The 18,072-nt window shown below is 56.7% G+C and overlaps 5 protein-coding genes across 6 annotated transcripts; all 5 read right to left on the bottom strand.

The window, feature by feature from the left end:
* Positions 1–45: 45 nt before the first annotated feature.
* ABB37_05101 (hypothetical protein) lies at positions 46–3,226 on the bottom strand (the record flags this gene model as incomplete). 2 transcript variants are annotated; one of them, XM_015803024.1, is made up of 1 exon in its annotated part: positions 46–3,226. In XM_015803024.1, exon 1 carries the CDS (start codon positions 3,013–3,015, stop codon positions 46–48), a length of 2,970 nt encoding a protein of 989 aa, XP_015658540.1. In that variant the 5' UTR covers positions 3,016–3,226. The 2 variants fall into 2 exon arrangements, with proteins under 2 accessions (XP_015658540.1, XP_015658539.1); XM_015803023.1 differs by having other exon boundaries at positions 46–3,190.
* A 333-nt stretch (positions 3,227–3,559) lies between these two features.
* ABB37_05102 (hypothetical protein) lies at positions 3,560–9,309 on the bottom strand (the record flags this gene model as incomplete). The annotated part of the gene is made up of 1 exon (XM_015803025.1): positions 3,560–9,309. The coding sequence occupies exon 1, from the start codon at positions 9,263–9,265 to the stop codon at positions 3,560–3,562; it is 5,706 nt and encodes a 1,901-aa protein (XP_015658541.1). The 5' UTR covers positions 9,266–9,309.
* A 1,888-nt stretch (positions 9,310–11,197) lies between these two features.
* ABB37_05103 (hypothetical protein) lies at positions 11,198–13,039 on the bottom strand (the record flags this gene model as incomplete). Its single annotated transcript, XM_015803026.1, has 1 exon — positions 11,198–13,039. The coding sequence occupies exon 1, from the start codon at positions 12,854–12,856 to the stop codon at positions 11,198–11,200; it is 1,659 nt and encodes a 552-aa protein (XP_015658542.1). The 5' UTR covers positions 12,857–13,039.
* Positions 13,040–14,005: 966 nt separating this feature from the next.
* Positions 14,006–15,682, bottom strand: ABB37_05104 (putative mitochondrial Aldehyde dehydrogenase; the record flags this gene model as incomplete). The annotated part of the gene is made up of 1 exon (XM_015803027.1): positions 14,006–15,682. The coding sequence occupies exon 1, from the start codon at positions 15,533–15,535 to the stop codon at positions 14,006–14,008; it is 1,530 nt and encodes a 509-aa protein (XP_015658543.1). The 5' UTR covers positions 15,536–15,682.
* A 1,516-nt stretch (positions 15,683–17,198) lies between these two features.
* Positions 17,199–17,674, bottom strand: ABB37_05105 (putative mitochondrial hypothetical protein; the record flags this gene model as incomplete). The annotated part of the gene is made up of 1 exon (XM_015803028.1): positions 17,199–17,674. The coding sequence occupies exon 1, from the start codon at positions 17,517–17,519 to the stop codon at positions 17,199–17,201; it is 321 nt and encodes a 106-aa protein (XP_015658544.1). The 5' UTR covers positions 17,520–17,674.
* Positions 17,675–18,072: the final 398 nt, after the last annotated feature.

An 18,072-nucleotide genomic window follows, 5' to 3' on the forward strand; every position in this document is an offset into this window, starting at 1 on the left:
CCTTTTTTCAATCGTAGTCCTTCCCGCCGAAAGCATGACGGTACTTTAGATCAAATCAGTCGCATCCGTATGTCCTCCACGGCGCGGTGCGTAATGCGGCTGCACTTCTGAAACGGTGGACGTTGCCGGAGCACGAGAAGCGGGCGGTGGAGGAGGCAATGCTCGCGTAGATGGCGCCAGTTCAGAGTAAGGAAGGGGTGGGAAAGATCCTGACTGCGCCGTGGGTGGTGCGTACGCTACGGTAGCAGCCGGGGCCGATGACGATGGCGGGGCACTCGTCGACGGCGCTGAAGTGTAACGATTGGTTGACGGAGGTGGCAAAGAAGGCGCAGAGGGGCTAGGCGTCACTGCTGCGGGTGCCGCTGCGGACTCTGATACTGGTGGGTTCGCAAGATCTGCGGCGGACTCCGTGGTTTCCGCTGCCGCCGTGAGCGCAGATCCCAGAGGAGAAAGGGCCACTGCGGAGGAATTCGTCTTCTCTATTGATGGGGGTGGCGGTAGCGGCGGCGGTGCTGTCGTTTTCACAGGCACGGTGGCCGCCGGTACGCTCTCGAAGGGGACGTCCACCTCAGCGGCCAGCTCCGCCGTGCGTTCGCGAAGGATGTTCACCAGATCCACGCGTGTTTCGCCGTGCTCGACGTAGAAGGATATCATCCGCTCAACACCCTTGGCGCGGCCCTTCATCTCTGCTACCAGCTGCCGCCGCTCTGCCTCAGTCCTCTTCGCCGCGCCAGACATGGGCTGCGTCACGTAGGCTAGCATCGCCGTCGTCAGGAGCTCGCTGCACTTGAGAAGGTCCACCTGCACCTCCTTCTTCGACTCGCGCGACGACTGCGCCAACTCGAGGCGGCTCTTGCGCAGACTCGCGAAGCTGATGTGCCGCTCCACCACCGTGATGTTGGCGTCGACGTGCGAGAGCTCCGCTTCGAGGTGCTGGAGGTGCGACAGCTGGCAAAGGTACGCCTTCGTGTCGCGCAGCGCATCAGTGCTGTCCGTTTGCCGCATGAGCTTCACAAGCTGACGCACCAAGTCCAGGCTGTGGTGCACCGCCTCCTCTGCAAACACCGAGAAGACGGAGAACTCCAGCGTGGGGTAGAGCCAGTTCAGCAGCTGCAGCGCGTGGACAACGCCAGGGATGAAGAACATCTTCGTCCTCGCCTCCTCCTCAGCGGCAGTTGCATCGCAACTTGCGGAGGCGGACGCGGTGTTGTAGGCGTCTGACCCGCACCGCAGGTACACAATGGCCATCTCGCGCGTCGAGGTGGAACGCGCGACGGTCTGCCGCAGGTACACGCTGCTGCGAAACACCAGCCGCTCCTGGGTGTCTTGAATCATGCGCAGCCACAAATCCGCCACGACCTGCGAGTCTTGCACACCCGTGTCGCGCCGCATACTGACGCGTTGGATGCTGTCCACTGTGCGCGCCAGCTCTCCAACGTCGTCGACGCACAGCAGGCGGGAACGGAAGGCATAGTACACCTCCTCCGCGATGCTAGTGACGAGCTTGGGCAGCAGGTAGGACGCGATGTCGTCACGCAGCCACAGTCGACTCAGCACCTCCGACTCCGCGGCCAACGAGCGCTGCAGCAGCCCGCAGATGTGCTCGGCTAGCTGCGGCAGCGTGTGCGCTTCGGCTACCCCCGTCAGCTGCTGACGACCATCCTCCGCGAGCCGCTGCTGTGCCTGGTTTGCCTCTGCCGTCGACAGCGCCTCGGAGCGGGCGTCCTGCACGTCCAGGTAGTACCACAGCGTCAGCCAGTATCGCAGCAGGGGCACGACCACACCGACGCGGGCGTCGCGGTAGGCATCCAGCACCTCCTTCATCCCGCTATCCGCGTCGATGCCGCCGCTGGTGGTTAGCATCTCCTCGCCAAACGCCTCGGCGCCTGAGTAGCCGAAGCCGCCTTTCCGCAGCTCGGCCATGCGCCGCAGCGAGGTGTAGTTGTCGCCGGCCGTTACGAAGGCGTCGTTCACGGCGGTAAGAAAGTCCGCAAACGAGCCGGCCACGTCGTGGCGACGCAGCTCGAGCAGCGCAGAGGAGGACTGCGCGGACAGCAACGCTCCCTGATCGGGTGCCACGACAAGATTGCTGTTTCCGCTTGGTCGTGACGACGAGGCAGCGAGGGCGACACCTGCAGTAGAGCTCTCAGGGTTTGTTTCGGCGTCCTTCAGGGCGTCTGTGCTTTCCTTCGGCACATGAATGGCCGCCTCAAACGCCGGCGACGCCTTTGTCTGTGACTCCATTGTCTTGAAAGACTGCCGCACGGCCTCCTTCAACGTGGCGCTGACCATTTGCTGCGCCGCGGCCAAGCGCATCGCGTACGGCTTAGCCGACTTGTACTGCGTGTTGGTCGAGAGGAACTCCATCTCGTTGGCGATGTCCTGCAGCAGAGTGGAGAAGCGCGGCGTGCCCGCCTTGAGAAACGGATTGCCCGCCTCTCGGCAGAGATCGTCAATGTGCGTGAAGTGCGCCAGGTTCTGCTCTAGTGCATCGCGCACGAGCTCCAGCTTCGCCTTGCGCACCATCATAGCGGAGGCGTTGTGGCTGAGGTGGTCGCTCTGTTCCTGCACCGACTGCGTCACTTGCTGCATCGCGGCAACGTTGCGGCGGACGTGCTGGAGAACTTGGTAGCAGTTTTCAGCCTGCGCCGCTCCGGCTTGCACGCGCGTCTGCCACAACAGAAGATCCGGCACCTGCTCCTCCACCACCGCCAGCGCGGAGCGGCGCACGCGGTCGTACTGCTGCTCCTCAGGAAGCTCCGCCTCATCGAGAGAATAAGACGCAGCTTCGGCTGCGACATCCTCTGCCGCAATTCCAGCGGTGGCAGCAGCGCTTGTCAGAAACGTTGGCGCGGACGCACGGAGAGAGCCGTCGCAGTCAACGCCGTCTGCAAGGCGGGCGGGGATGGGGAGAGGATAGCGAAAACGGTGGTGCAGTGGTACCAGCAGCAACTCCAGTTGGCGCATAACACTGGCCTCCTCGCCGGCGGTGGTGCCATTTGGTGTAGCCGACATGACAGACCCGAAACGATCCGATGAGGAGAAAGAGGCGGTGTAGTTTGCCAGTGCGCACCAACGTGCACGTGTCGGGAGGGGTCTCTTTGTGTCTTGACTACAGCGTAATACGCAGAGCACCTAGCACGATCCTGTGAAACAAATTGCCTTCTTCAAAGCACAAATATGCCAATCCTTCGGCAGTTCGAGGTGGAACAGAAGAACAGTTCTCTTCCGTAACGGATTGTGTTCCCAAAACGTTGAAGGGCGAGGAGTCGGCGAAGAGGGTTGTTATCGAGGTAGAGGAAAAAAAAGTCAAACAGAGAGACACTGCGACGTTCCGCGAACAGCACTTTTGGGGGTATTCTCGACGTTAGAAGACATAACAAAGGTCCTCATCATGTTCTAATTGTGTCTTGGAGAGTTTACACGTCAACGCATCTGTGAATGAACAAGTCCATAATAATAACAACGTCAGCAGCCTTCAAAGGATAAAACAATGTCTTCTTTCTTTGCCTGCATTCACGCACAACGATCACGTAAGCGCCTAGCGCCGCTGGCATTTTCAATTTGGTGACGAAGTTCCAAGAAGTGATTCAATACAAGTCTGCACCTCCGCGTACTGTTGCCTAAACCGCCTCTCGGCATCGAGTTCGACCGGGCTGTCGGACGGCTCACTGGAGAGCAACTGGGGCGCTACAACAGCGTCTTCGGTCCTGATGAAGCACGAGATGTCGGTGCCGCCGGAGATTTGAAACAGGCGCAACAGTTCATGAAGCGCGCGTGTACGAGTCGCCGAGGACGATGCTCTTTGCAGTTCCAAAAAGGCAGCCACAATAATATCGCCGCTCCTCGCAAGCACAGCAAACAATCCCGCTGCGGCGCTGAGGTCAGCAGAGCGCAACTGCGGGTTCGCTGGCGCCGCAGTCAAGCGCGTAAACAACGTCCACGCATCGACGGCAGCGGCAAGACGCCATTCAGTCTTGGCATCACTTAGTTGGCGTAAGGCGGCGGTACAGTCGTCACCGTACACTTGCGCATCGTCTTTGGCTGCAACAATACCGGCCTGCTGGAGATGCGCAGCTGCCGCGGCCAGCACCACCAGCTCCTCTGTTGAGAAAGCCTCTGGAGAGGTGCACAGCAGGCCATGCAAGTCAGCGTGCCTCCACAGTAGCTGGAGTGCCGAGATCAACAACAATTGAGATTCAGCGCTGATAGAGCTGCTGTCCCACAAGTCTGCGCGTAACAGACAAGCCGCAAGCCGCACAAACCTTTTCGCCTGCGCTGCGGGAGCCGTAAAAAGCGGTGTTCTCACGAGGATAGAAAGGTCATCCTGCTGCCTGATGACGTGAAGAGCAAGTTGGAACGGAAAGCAGAGCTGCTCGGCTAGATCGCGATCACTGCGTAGCAGCGACGGCGCCGCGTGTAATCCATGTCGATGGAGCGCCACCTGTCCGGAAGGGGAAAGAACCGGCCAACCACAGCGACCGTCCCCGGCGTTCTGGGCAGAACCTCCGACATCTTGCGTCGGGTGGTCACGTTGGGGGTCAGGACCCCAGGCATACGCCTCGACGACCTTTTTTAGCCGTTCCCGGATACGAGAGAAGAGCATTGCACGCCGCTCCGGTGCCGCTTGGGGTGACACCTCGAACAACACTCCTGTGGCTTCCCTTCCATACTGGAGGGACTGCAGAGAGGCCAATCGCCACAGCTGCCAGCACGCAGGCAGCGAGGACGCGTCGTCTGCGACACCAGCGGAAGAAGAAGACGGTCGATCGCCGGAGTCCAACACTCGACGCACCACCGTCCACACCGCACTTGCAGAAACGCGCTGCTGCGCCGGCTGACGAAGATCCGAAATGGCACTGAGGATGGCAACGCAGTGCTGCACCAACTTCCGCGCAGGCCGTCTCTCACTAACTGAAACGAGCTTACGAACCGCAAGAACCACAAACGCATCGTACGTTGGCGGCGGCGGCATGTGGAAGAAGCGCAGGGCCGTCACCACGCTCACCAAATCGGATAACTCAGCGGTGTGGGCGAGGCTAACGAATGCGTCGCGTGTGCACACCAGGGCATCGAGACGCCACAGCACACTTTCCGCGAGTCGCTGCAGCGGTTCCTGCGGGGCGCCGCCGCGTCGGGTGCCGGCGCGAGACCAATCCTCGTACATGGCCCCTCGAACTTCGACAAAGGTGTTCGGACTCACGCAGCCGGAGCGGCAAAGACCTTGCAGGAGGGTGTGGCACTGACGAAGCTCACAGGTCTGTATCTTCGCCTCCACCGCCGTGGCGAGCACCCGCAGAAGGCGACTGTTCCACGCGCCAAGACGCGTCAGTGCCCGAACCAGCAGCGATAGCTCCAGCGGGTCCAGCTGATTGGCGCTGCTTCGGAGTTCGGGTAAAATGCCGTACAACATCTCAGGATGCCGATATCGCGCCGTCTCGTAGGCTTGAAGGAGCATGAGGAGGTGCTTCGGGTTCATTGTCGCCCTGTTTGCATCAACCACATTCGATTCATCGTTCTCCTCTGCGGCCGACGAAGCATCAGAGTTTGACTGCTGCTGCTGTTGTCTAGCCAAAAGAGCAATGGTGTCCCCTAGCACGCCGAGCACGTCCGACACCACCGCATCGATGGTGGAGAGCGACATCTGCGCGTCAGAAGTCAATCCGTCGCTGTCCTCATCATCACCTGCCTCGTCGTTGTTTAGTGCGACGGCACCGCTGGTGGGTTCATCCGCTGCCGCCATGTTCAGCTCCTCCACCTCACCACCTACCAGCGGGTTCCGGTCCTCTACTGCGTCGACTTCCGCACTGCCTGTCCTCTGCTTCGGTGCGCCGTCGCGCAGATGGACAAATCGTTGCAGCTGAGTGACCACACGTGCTGTCATGCTCAACAACTCGAGCGGTACGGCGGGAGGTCGGCGCACGTTGTTGCTGCTGCCTGTCGGCGCCTCGGCCCACCACGACGCGGAGAGTGACGCCTCCGTCGCGTAGCTTTCCATCACCACACGCACCACCTTTAGATAAGCCTCGACGGCAGTGCGACACGCCTCTGGACGCATCTTCCACTGCTGCGCACGCGTTGGAGTCACCGTGTCGCTTTCAGCAGAAGAGAAAGAAGAGGAGCATGCGGCAAAAAACGAGAAGATAGAACGCCCCAGAGTTGTGTAGCGCCGCAGATCGGCAAGAGCATTCGCATAGGAGCGAGACGTGCCGCGGACAAGGTCACCGGCCCCGTCTGCGGTTGCAGCATCTCTCGCCGTCATGTTCGTGGAGAGATCGGCGCACAACATCGTGAAGGTGTCCAGAAACACAAGAGGCGGAATCGTCGTCTGCACACACGGCGGCAGGGCCGAAAAGGTCATTCGCACCCCATCCATCAGTTTCTTACAGTCGTCCAGTGTGAGCGTGACGGGCGTCCCAGTCGGGTGTGGCGCTGTCGTCGTCGCCGCCGGGTCGTTCTGGGTGGACGCTGCGGCTTCCAGCCCCTCAACGCACCTCGTCCACAACGCCTCCATCGCCTGCCGTGTCATCGGTGCCGGCAGAACGCCAGCCGCCGCCAAAGCGCCGATAGCAACCGTCAGCGCACCGACCTCGAACCCGTTGCACTGCGCAGCAACAACGCACACCTGCTTCGCAACGCAGGTCGCCAAGCGCACATCCGCGCGGCGCCACGACGTCGCTATCTTTTTGTCGCCATGAGAGCGGCTCAACTTCGCATCGGCATCCTCCGCGTCACCGTCTACCTCGATAGGGCGATGATCGAGAAGTTTGTGGCGCACGAGTGACGAAGCCAAGACCAGATCCTTGGGTCGCGCCGCTTGACGAACGACGGTGGCAAGCGTGCGATCCATTTTGACCAACAACACCTTCGCTCGCTGCGCGGCAGAGCTCGTGTGTGCCTCGCGAGGGTGTAGTTGCGTCATAAACTCAATAAAGCGAATGACAGACTCCTGCAGCGTCACACGTGCGTACAGCTCCGCAGCAGCAGCAGCAGCAGCAGCACTTGAAGGGGAAGAAGCGGAAGAGACGCCGGTTGCGGAGCTATGCGTGACTGCACCTTTTGTCAGCAGTGGCTCTACCTGTGTAAATACAAACTCCACCTGGGGAGAGGACAGCTGCACAAAGGCGCTGATCAACTGCGCCGCTTCCGTGGGAGACAGCCGCGGCGCTCCGCCTTCCTTCGTAGCATCCGTTGTTGCTGACAGTTGGTCTGCGGGAGGTGCGCCGCTTCCACCCCTACTACCGTTGCTCAACGCCTCTTCCGATGCGAGCACGGCAGCGCGCTGCGCACACTGGGCCACGACCCGCGCCGTGCTGGAGTAAAAGTACCGCACTGTCTTCGCACGGCGACAGTGGCGCGCTGATGCTACAGCTCCGGCTGTGGAGATGGGGGCGTTTATGTCGCGCCCTTTCCGCGCACCCACGCCGCCAGATGCTGTTCCGTCATCCCTTCTGACCGTCTCCGTCGCCGCATCTTCCTCATGCCGATCTGCGCGCCGGTGTCTCTCCTCGAAGCGTGCTAGTGCCTGCACAAAAGGCACCAATTGGGCTCCTTGTACCATCGGCATCTGCTCGCCAAAGCGCTGAGACAGCAGCTCCACAATGTCGGCGCTCACCGTCACACCAGGCACCTCCTCCCACCGTGAGAGCTGCGACAACAGCACACTGCAGTCCTGCGGACGGAGGTGGTATGCCTGCGACTCGCGTAGAATAAAGAGACGCGGCCGCAGCGCAGCGAGCACCGCGCGCAACAGGGCAGCAGAAAGTGCGGCGGGTCGCTGCAGCCGCACCCTGTTCACCACCTGCGTCACGAGGCACGCTTCTCTGCTCGTTGCTGCACTCAACGCCCTAGGCAGTGCCTGTAACCCATGCTGAAGAGCCAGCTCCTGGTGCTCCGACTCGATACTAGAGTACAGCCCCGTCTGCACGAGATCGGTCAAGTCCTGCACACGGAGAGCTACGGAGGCCGTCGTGGTGGCGGCGCTGGCCACGGATCTACCATCCGCGAAGCTTCCCCCGGCGGCTGGGGTTGCGGCTCCTGCCGGTGCAGTCGTTCCCGTTGTCTCCAGTACGTGCCGCATCAAAGGTAGCAGCACGCGGTAGCACAGCAAAAGGCGTTGCATGGCTTCACATTTTTCGTTCTCCGCTGCCATCGGTATGGTCGTCAAGAAGTACGTCTTCTCCACACCGTGCAGGCACTGCAGCCAGAGCACGACGTCGCCCACCGAGAGCTGCTGAAGCGTGGCGTAGACGATGTCGTGCGACCTGTCGCTGCCGCCGTCGCCGGCGCACTCGCTGGTGTGCCGTGCGAGGGCGGCCACACTCGACTCCGCAATCCGCCGCATCTTCATTCGCTCTTCGGCCTTACAGAGAGCAGCAGCAGCGGCGTCCGTCGTTTTGGTTGAACTGTTGCCATTGGAGGTGTCTGCCTCGCGCGCAAGGAACGCAGTTGACCACTTCGCCACCATGCCAAACGCTGAGGTTATGGCCACGAGCTGCGCTTCCACATTTGCACCACTACCGGTGATGTCCTCACCCGAGGACATCCGCTGCGACGACAACGACGGAGAAGGCCCCTCCGCCTGCGTCGCGGCACCGCTACCGTCCTCCTGCAGTGCCAGCAGCAAGGGCTCATACAGCACCTCCAGAACAAATGACACACCAGCAGTCGCGCCGTCCGCCAAGTTAACGAGTGGCATGCAGAGCGACATGATTTGCCGTGGAGTTCGTAAGGAATCCGTGTGGGCACGGATCCACGCACAGACCTCCTGCACACGGGGGAAGGTGGTAGAAGCGCCAAAGGCGGCAGCAGTGGAAAGCAACTTGCCCGCCTCCGCAGCGTACAACGGCGAGCTCACCGCGACATCGGAGAGCGGCGTTTTTGACTGCCCCTCACCCTTGAGGAGTCGTTGCGCTTCGACGCAGAGCAGAAAGCCCGCGTGTATTGTTGTGCTGACGTTCCTTGAGCTGGAGCCTTGCTCCTCGTCTGCAGCAACGCCGGCGTCACCCTCGCTCGAACTCAATAATGAGAGAGGAGTGTCTTTTGAGCCGAGATAGCGGGCTTTGCGATTTCGTTCCAGCACCGCAGCGATCACCTGCTGTTGTTGCGAGCTGCGCAGTCGCTGGAATTGGCTGCGCATGCGTATCAGCGAACCCAACACAGAGGTGGACCGGTGCTGCGACACGGAATACGATGTCTGCTGTCGCTGCTGGCCGACAGGGAGCCGGGAATAATTTCCCACGCCTCGTACAGCCGTTCGCTGCATCGTCGCACGAAAGTCCCAAATATAGAGGCGTTGAGAACTGCAGCTGGAAAAAAGAAGCGCAAAAAGAGGAGAAACGAGACAAGAAGGAGGGAGTTTGGCTCTGATAGCTTTAACCCGCAGTTCACGGGCACCGCGCACTGAGAGATGGACAACAAGCCACGCTCTAAAAGACTGGGAAAGCAAGCACCAAGGAGAGGCCCAAGAAACGAAAACGCACACACAAGGAACAACATGCATTACGCGGTTCTCACTTCGACAACTTTCTGTTGGCCTTTTGCAGGTCATCGACGCGCGTCGCCGCTCGTTGTGTTGTACAGCGAGCCGGAATCGCTTCGGGTTGCAGCATAGAAAAAAAAAGTGAGGTGAACTTTTTGAGCTGCAAGTACAAAACATGTAATCAACTACAATCGGCTGTGCAGCTGTCTTTTTATATTCGTTTGTCGATGTTTTCTTTTTTCGAAAATGAGCTACAATTAAGATTCCATCTCCACCACCAGTTTGCATGAACAAAGCTGCGACCGCCACTGCAGCTACGATTTCTCCTATGCCATCCTTGCGGTCTCATCCATGCAAGGCAGTACACCAAGTACCCGCGTAAGAAACAAAAATTACGCAACCTCAGTACAAGGGGAAAAAAGGTTCACCTAAAAGAAAAGAAAAAGAGAGAAAACGGCACATGACAAAGTAAAAAGCTAGATGTGACCGGCCGTTTTGGGGGTGAAACATGTGCAAGAAAAAAGAGGTACTCTCCCTCTCAACAACAAAAAAAAACGTCAATTCATGTGTCATCGAGCCTCGGCAATCCATAAATGCTGATTCGTTTTTCCTCCATTACTTTTGTGTTTACGATTATTATATATCATCATTTATTTTTACGGAAGAAGCCAACCGCTTATGGACACCAAACAGAAAAACGAGATCTTTGGAAAAACGAAACTCAGAAGGGAAAGAGAAGAGCTTCGTTTCTTTAATTACTCTTTTTTTAAACTTTTCGAGCGAGTGAGGATGAGCAACTTCACTCAGTTTAAGCTCCCATGTATTTATGCAGCCTCCTATTCGTGTTAGGTTTATTTATTCCTTTTCTTTTCGATGCAAGATGTGTCAGAATGAGATCAGACCAAACAGACAGCAGAAAAACTACCGCCCCCCCCCCCCTCATGTATGATGAAAAGCCAACGGAAAAAAAAAGCACCCCTGTGGTTCTTGACAGAGAAAACAGGGATTGAGGGAAAGAGAGTCTTGAGTGTCCTCCACTGTTGCTACAATTCTTCTTTCATTTCTTTCCTTTTGGTTTTAAACGAGGGTGTGTTTCCGCCTACTTGCCGTAAAAGCCGACCGGTCATTATTACTTTTACAGGTCACGACCCCTAAGAGGATATCAAAAGTCAAATGAAGCAAAATCCATCGAGAGAAGCGAAACGATGCAAAGAAATCGGAAAGAAAAGGACCAGCGCAGACGGGGTTTTTGTGTGTGTGTTTGCGACACTGCAACAAAGAAAGCTCATAAAACCTTTATTGTGAAACAATTGGAAAACGAAAAACTGCAGAGTCGACGGCTCTTAATATGTTGGCGCTAGCCATTCAAACCAAGGTTGTGCCTACGCAGCAAACATGAGCAACCTTCAATTGCCTCAGAAAAAAAAAGTTCCTTTGCTCCGACAGGTAACCCCTTCAACAACAGCACAAATAAAACCGCGAGAAAAAGTTCTGCGCTTCCACAAAGCGTCGGCATCCGATGTAAAGATCAAAAATGGAGCGGGAAGGCGTTCTTCTCCTTTTCTTTTGCTTTGCGTTCTTTCTTGTCTTCACACATGAGAAGAATCTGTGTTTGGCTGTAGAAAGACTCATCACCTGTTTCTCTTCTTGTGGTGGTTGTGGCTTACATCGCTTCCTGCACTTTTACAGGAGAGCAGCCTCACTTCCTCTGTACGTTCACTTGGCGGCGGAGCCGTAGTTGGGGACCTGATGGCCGAGCAGCGGCGCGCTCGCATCGCCCGACACCCCCTCGCCGCCCTCGTTGTGCATACGACGATTGTGGCGCTCTCGCGCGCGGGTGCAGTACTGGATCTGGCGGAACACAATAAAGAGCGGCACCAGAACGAGAATTACCCCAAATACGACAGACCAGATCGAGGCGGCTGTGCAGAGGGCTACGTAGCGGAACTTGCCCTCGCTGTTCAGCTCATAGCAAAACGGGATGTTCTCCTGGTGCTCCAGCAGCGCCGACATGATGAACTCCGGCTGGTCGGGGAGGTTCTTCGCAAAGGGTCCCAGGAAGGGCGAGGGGCCGTAGCTGCCCGTGAAGTCGGTGAGGAAGGGTGACGCGTAGGAGGAGATGCGGCGGCCGTTGCGATCGGCAATGAAGAGGATGTCGCGGGCGGAGTTCTCGTAGATGCCGCTGGCTGCGTGCAGTGGAACAGGGCGGTTGATCGTGTACAGTCGGTGGGCGCGGATGTACTCCTCGGCGAAGGTGCCGCGCTGCTGGCCGTTGGTGGTGGCGGAAGTCAGGTGCGGCCCGAAGCGGACCATGTAGGCGAGACCGTCATCCTTGCTGGTCACGTAGATGTACGGCACCTCGAAGCGCCGCACCATGGCGCCGTTACCCCTTACAAAAGGTGTCTCCGCGTTGTCGGCGTAGTAGCGGCTGGGGAACATCACTTGGATCGGTGACGGGACGTTGATGCCAAAGAGGCGCTCGCCCGTCTCAGCGTTGAAGACGTGGACGGTGTTGCCGGTCGCATCGCACACGAGCAGGTAATACATCATCGAGGAGTTTGAGACAGAAAAGACGCCGGCGCTGTTGCCCTCCTCGACGAGGGAGCGCGGAAGAAAGGGCGAGATGGTCAACCCACGCACGGAGCTCATCGAGTACGCCGAGCTCCACGACGAGGCGAAGAGGCCGGCGTTGTCAGGCACCTTCTCAGGCACCGCCGCCGCATTCATCGCGGATGCGGTGCTCTCGTTCACCTCCGTCGCCGCTTTGACGTTCCCCGCCGGCTTCCAGGCGAGCTTGCGGCCGTAACTGGCCTTTGTGTCGTCCGCGGTGCTGCGCTTGTAGCGGGTGACGGTCACGGAGTTCTGGTTGGCCACGTACATGTCGTGCGTCGCGGGGTGAAAAGCGATGTCGTAGGGGTGGTCCAAGAAGGGGTTCTCCTTGTCCTGCTCCACGACAGTGAAGAGGTAGTTGCGCGTGCAGTTCACCTCCATGGTGCCGTTCAGCAAACCGTTGCCGCTCACGGCGAAGACGCGGCTGTACGAGCCACGAGCGCTGGAGACGTACATGTGGCCGTCAGGTCCGAAGCGCATGGCGCGCAACTTGTCTACCACCACGTCCTTGGGAAAAGAGCGCTGGTTCAGCACGGCGCCGAGGTAATTCCCCTGCGTATCGAACGACCAAATGTTGTTGCCCATGTTGGACGTGACGTAGATGGTGTGTGTGTTGCCGTTGGAGGGGCACAGCGCCTGGCTCGTGTGGCTGACCAGCAGCGTCAACAGCACGCTGGCCACCACCAAAAAACACGTCGTAACGCGCGTCATTCCGCGTGGGTCCTTTTTTTTTTTACAGAAGAAAACTAAAAAAAAATTCCGCATAGTCGAAAAAGAGAGTATAATTAAACTTGGTTTTGGGTTCTATTGATGTTAATGTTTGCACTACTTTTTATTTTTCTACCATGCACATAAGTTCCTAAGTCGGGGAGTGGGGGGCAAATGAAAAGTATTTACCCGTATAAAGCTCTCAATCTCCAGTAGAACAACAGGAAGACTTCGTTACTCTGATGCGCGCACATTGACAGATTTTTTGTTTGTTTCGGGGTGTTTGACACGACCGAAGCGACGTCGCGAAAAGAAAAGAAGAAGAATTGAGTTTTATGAGAAGAAAAGGAGAAGTGAAGATTGGACATTTCGGGTACGATACAGGTAAAGAAGCAGCCGCGTTTTTTGTTGAATCTGAGTGCAGCGCCACGGACGCAGATTCGCAACAAATTATTATTATTAAAGAGTTACGCAGCTCTTACCTTTTTTTTTTGGCCCGCCCGCCAACACTTGTGTGGCACAACCTCGTGGTAGTATTGGGTTTCATCAAGCATGCATGTCTGATCAGCTTGTAACAAGAGAGAAAGGGAAACCCGAAAAGAACGTGATGCCGCGTAGTTAAAGTCATCGAAAGGAAAAAAGAAAATCGGTGGTGGAGCCGTGTTCGCGATAAAAACGCATATGGTGATATGCAGACTCGCACACACACAAACGCAGACACAGACACACACATGGTCTTTTTTTTTGGCGTGAACACGTGCTTCCACACATCGATAAAGGAGGAATTGGGAAAGGTGTATGACAAGCACGAAAACGGAAAAAAGAAAAAGCATGGAAACAATGAGCACACCGTAAGTCGGATCAACGTGTGTGTGTGTGGTGGGGTGGGGGGGGGTCTACGTAGATAAATGTCTGTGTGTATATGTCGAAACGTTCGAAGGTAGGGAAATGAAAAACAAACAAAAATGAAGAAGGAAGAAGCGGGCCGCTCGAAACGATGAATAGGTGCAAAAAAAAAACCCCCAAGAGATGGTGTTGTACGGTGACGGTACAATTAGAGGACTGCAACACATATTGAAAGACGTTCACGGGTCTGCGGGAGACCGGTGCGATTGTAACACCCATCTAGGAGACTTTTGCATGTGTCGCACTTCGTCAGTGAAGAGAACAAGAAAACAAAAAAAAAAACGCAAGCCCAGCGGTCTCTTACACGGTGGAGAAGAGAACGTACTTGCAGTCGGTAAAAGGCTCGATGCCGTACTTGGAGCCGTCACGGCCGAGGCCGCTCTCCTTAACACCGCCAAACGGAATGCATGCCGCGGACATCGCACTGTCGTTGCAGCCTATCATGCCGAACTGCAGCGCATGCGCGACACGGAACTGGCGGCGGTAGTCACTGGTGGAGAAGTAGCCGGCCAGACCAGCGCGGGTGTCGTTGGCCATCCGCACACCCTCCTCCTCGGTGTCAAAGCGCACCATCGGCAGCACCGGACCGAAGAGCTCCTCGCGGCAGCACAGCGCGGTGTCGTGGGGGACGTTGCTGAGCACCGTCGGCTCAAAAAAGTAGCCGGCGCCTGGAACGGCGTGTCCACCCACCTCCACCTTCGCACCCTTCGCCACGGCGTCTTCCACAACCTTCGCCATGTGGTCCACCGTGGGCTTGCCGATCACGGCGCCGATCTTGGCGCTGGGGTCGAAGCTGTTGCCGACCTTCAGCGCCTTCACGCGGTCCGCCACCAGCTTCGTGAACTCGTCGTAAATGCTTGACTGCACGAGGGCACGATTGACGGAGATGCACGTCTGGCCGGAGTTGCGGAATTTGGCGGCGATGAGGTCATCCGCGGCACGGGGCAGGTCAGCGTCCTCGAAGACCAAGTATGGCGCGTTGCCGCCCAACTCTAGGCCCAGCTTCTTCATCGTCTCCGCGGAACCCTGGTAGAGCTGCTTGCCGACCCGCGTCGAGCCCGTGAAGGAAATCTTGCGGATGTCAAAGGATTCGACGAGGGCGGAGCCGATGCTCGCCGACTCGCCCGTCACAACGTTGAAGACGCCCGCCGGGATGCCAGCCTCCCCGGCCAGTTGCGCGAGCACCAGGGCGGAGAAGGGCGTCAGCTGGGCCGGCTTCAGCACCACCGTGCAGCCCGCCGCGATCGCCGCGCACGCCGCACGGGTGATCATCGCAGCAGGAAAGTTCCACGGTGTGATGAGACCGACGACGCCGATGGGCTCGCGGTAGACCGTCGCCTGCGTGCCAAGATGCGGCCCGGAAATGACATCGCCGTAGATGCGCTCCGCCTCGCCGGCGTACCAATCGCCGAAGCTGGCCGAGTAGATCACCTCGCCTTTGCCCTCCGCGAACACCTTGCCCGACTCGCGAGAGAGGATGGTGCCCATGCCCTCCGCGGCCTGCGTCATCAGCTCGCCCCACCGCCGTACCGCCGCAGCGCGCTCGTTTGGCAAGACCTTCTTCCAACTCTCAAAGGCGGTCTTCGCGGCTGCGATGGCGGCCAGCGTTTCTTCCTTGCCAAAGTGGGCAATGACACCGATCACTTGATTCGTGCACGGGTCCTCCACCTCGATGGTTTTGTCGGTGCGCTTGCTTGTCACCCAGGTGCCGTTGATGTAACAGGCAGCCTTCGACATCATGGGTGTGTTGCCCTTGGCGTACTGAGCCGGGTTCGACAGGTCAAAAGGCTTGAAGCCTTCGCCGCCGACAGCTTGCAGTAAGTCGGACATGTCGCTTTGCACGTGTTTAATCTTCTCTTTTTCTCTCCGTTCTTATCTCCGTTGTGTTTGGCTGTGGAGGGAGGCGGTGCAGAGGAGCGTAGAGTTTTACTCTGTATCTTCGCGAGTTAAAGTAGTAGCAAAGTCAGTAGAGGAACCTTATGTCGACGGTTGCCAATTTGGTGGAGGCGTTTTGACAGGCGTGGTGCGCAAGAATCGCGGTGCATAACAACAAGATGGAGAGGAATAAACGAAATGAGGAATTCTCAAAAAAAAAAGGTGAGAAATTCGTTGGTGAGAGTCAGTGAAACGAAAATCATGAAGACTGACGCCGGGGTAATGATTGCTTCCAGTATTCTTCTGTGCACTGTCCAGAAGTACACGCTGCCGCCCAATCTACACACCAATTCTTCCTCTCAGAAGCTGTGAGCCGCCCGCTGGACACAAGCGCCGCGTCAGCACTGAAGAAGACGGAGAGGAAGCAACGAAGAAAACGAAAGCACCACAGCACGGGAGCAAGAAGTCGCGGTAGCAACGCCTAACGCCTCCCTACCTGAGGCACCTCACAAGTTTGGTGTGAAGGCTGAGTACTCTTTCAAGGCAACGGGAACGATCTCGTTTTCCGTTTGGGGGAGGAGGGATGACCCTCAACCCCTCTCTTTTCTTTCTTTCCGTTGCCTTTGTTGAATTCGACGGTTGATGCTGGTGGTGCCGCAAAAAACTCCAAACACAACAAAAAACTTATTTCCTCAGACCGTCAACGGTCAACCAAACAGCGAAAAAGGAAGACGAAAAATATATGTTAAAAGAACATAAAAAGAAAAAGGAAATACTACAGATATTGTCGCACATCCAGGTAACACAAAGAAATGTAATGACGCTCAGGTGTTGTTGTTGTTTTCTCCTTTTTGCTTCCCTCAACAGAGGACATCGATGTCGGTTGTGGTTTCTTGTTTTCATCACAAGATGTAATCCGTTCGAATTGACAAAAGAAAACGAAGAAAAGGCAAAAACAGGAAAAAAAAAAAGAAGACTGGCCCGTTACCTCCACACACACGCGCGCGTGCGACAAATCAAGATAAAGTATGTGTGTGTGTGTGTGTGTGTTTGTTGCTTCAGTTGATGAAGTGCCTACTAGATTTAAAAACAAGATCAAAAGAGAAGCAGCAATCGTACTCCACTACGTAATATATCAGAGGCTGCGCGTCCTCGTTCTTTGAAGCCACGCATCGAACGAGAGAGAAAACAAAAACCCACTCAGATAACGACTCAACCGCATACCTCACGCGTACGTTGGCTCCTAAAAAAAAAAGAGCAGAAACTATACACAAAAAGGGTGTTTGTTTGTGTTTTGCTGCTGCCGACGCTGACACGGAACGAAGAAGTCGAGCACGCGGAGCGAAGACGCCAATTTGACCTCCTTTAACGGATCTTTGCCTCCGCCCAGGTCTCCCCCTCTTTTTCTGGCTCTCACCCCGACCTCTGGCGCAGACACGCGATAAGCACGGCTGATGTGAGGCGTGACGAGCAGACGAAAAAGGAAGACGCAGCCCGCGCTCGCGTAACACAGTGGCACAACTGTATCGGAGCAAACCGACACTCCGCCACTTGGTCCAACGTAATCGCTGACGTGTCCCCACGACTTCTAATATGAAAACTATGACCCCACCGCTGTTTATTCCACCTCCTCGGGCAGGTCCTTGAAGAGGGTGTCCATCTGCGGACCCCAGGCATCGGCCCACTGGTAACCCGTGCCGAGCTTGCGGCGCCACACACGCAGGTAGTCGTGCTTGTACTGGCCACGAGAGGATTCCTGCGCGCCCATGTGGCAGAAGACCACCCACATCACAGCGAAGTAGCCAGCCACGCAGCCGACGGCGTTGTAGTACACCGGGTACTTCATGTGCGACAGCTCAGTGTAGGAGCGGCGCGACACCGACGCGGCGGCACTAGTGGCGCTGCACGTGGCAGTCGTTCCCAAAGCGCGACGGAACATTCTGAAGGGGCTCGAAAATACAGAGAGTTCTGGAATATATTACCTATGCTACAATATTATCGGAAATACACAAGTGGGTTTTTTTTTTCTTTTCCTCTACAATTTGATTATGTTGGTGTGTATGTGTGTGCGTATTTGTTTAGGCAAACACAAACTGGTGTGCGTGTGTGCGTTTGTACGTGTGTACGTGAGGAGAGAGAGGGGGTTCAATGTTTCAAAAAAGAGGGGAACACAACAGTTGAATGGAAAGAAGGGTGAACGAGTAGGTAAGTGTGAATCCAGAAGAACCGAACAGTTCTGCACTGTGACGGAGTTGGCGACGCATAACTATGTTTCTTGCTGCTTTGCTGATATCTAATGGACTGACGTCGGTGAAGAGATCAACTTGCCAAAGGTCACACGTGAACAAGACGCCGAGAACGTTGTGCAGAGCAACGTATCTGCTGCTAGCCCTTGACACCCTCCTAAAACCCAAATGCTGTTCACTGTACCAAGTTTTGTTTTGGTTTTACGACACACAAGTATACGGGAAAAGAGAAAGCTAAGGCTTCAA

Source organism: Leptomonas pyrrhocoris, assembly GCF_001293395.1.
Source record: "Leptomonas pyrrhocoris isolate H10 chromosome Unknown, whole genome shotgun sequence".
NCBI lineage: Eukaryota > Euglenozoa > Kinetoplastea > Trypanosomatida > Trypanosomatidae > Leptomonas > Leptomonas pyrrhocoris.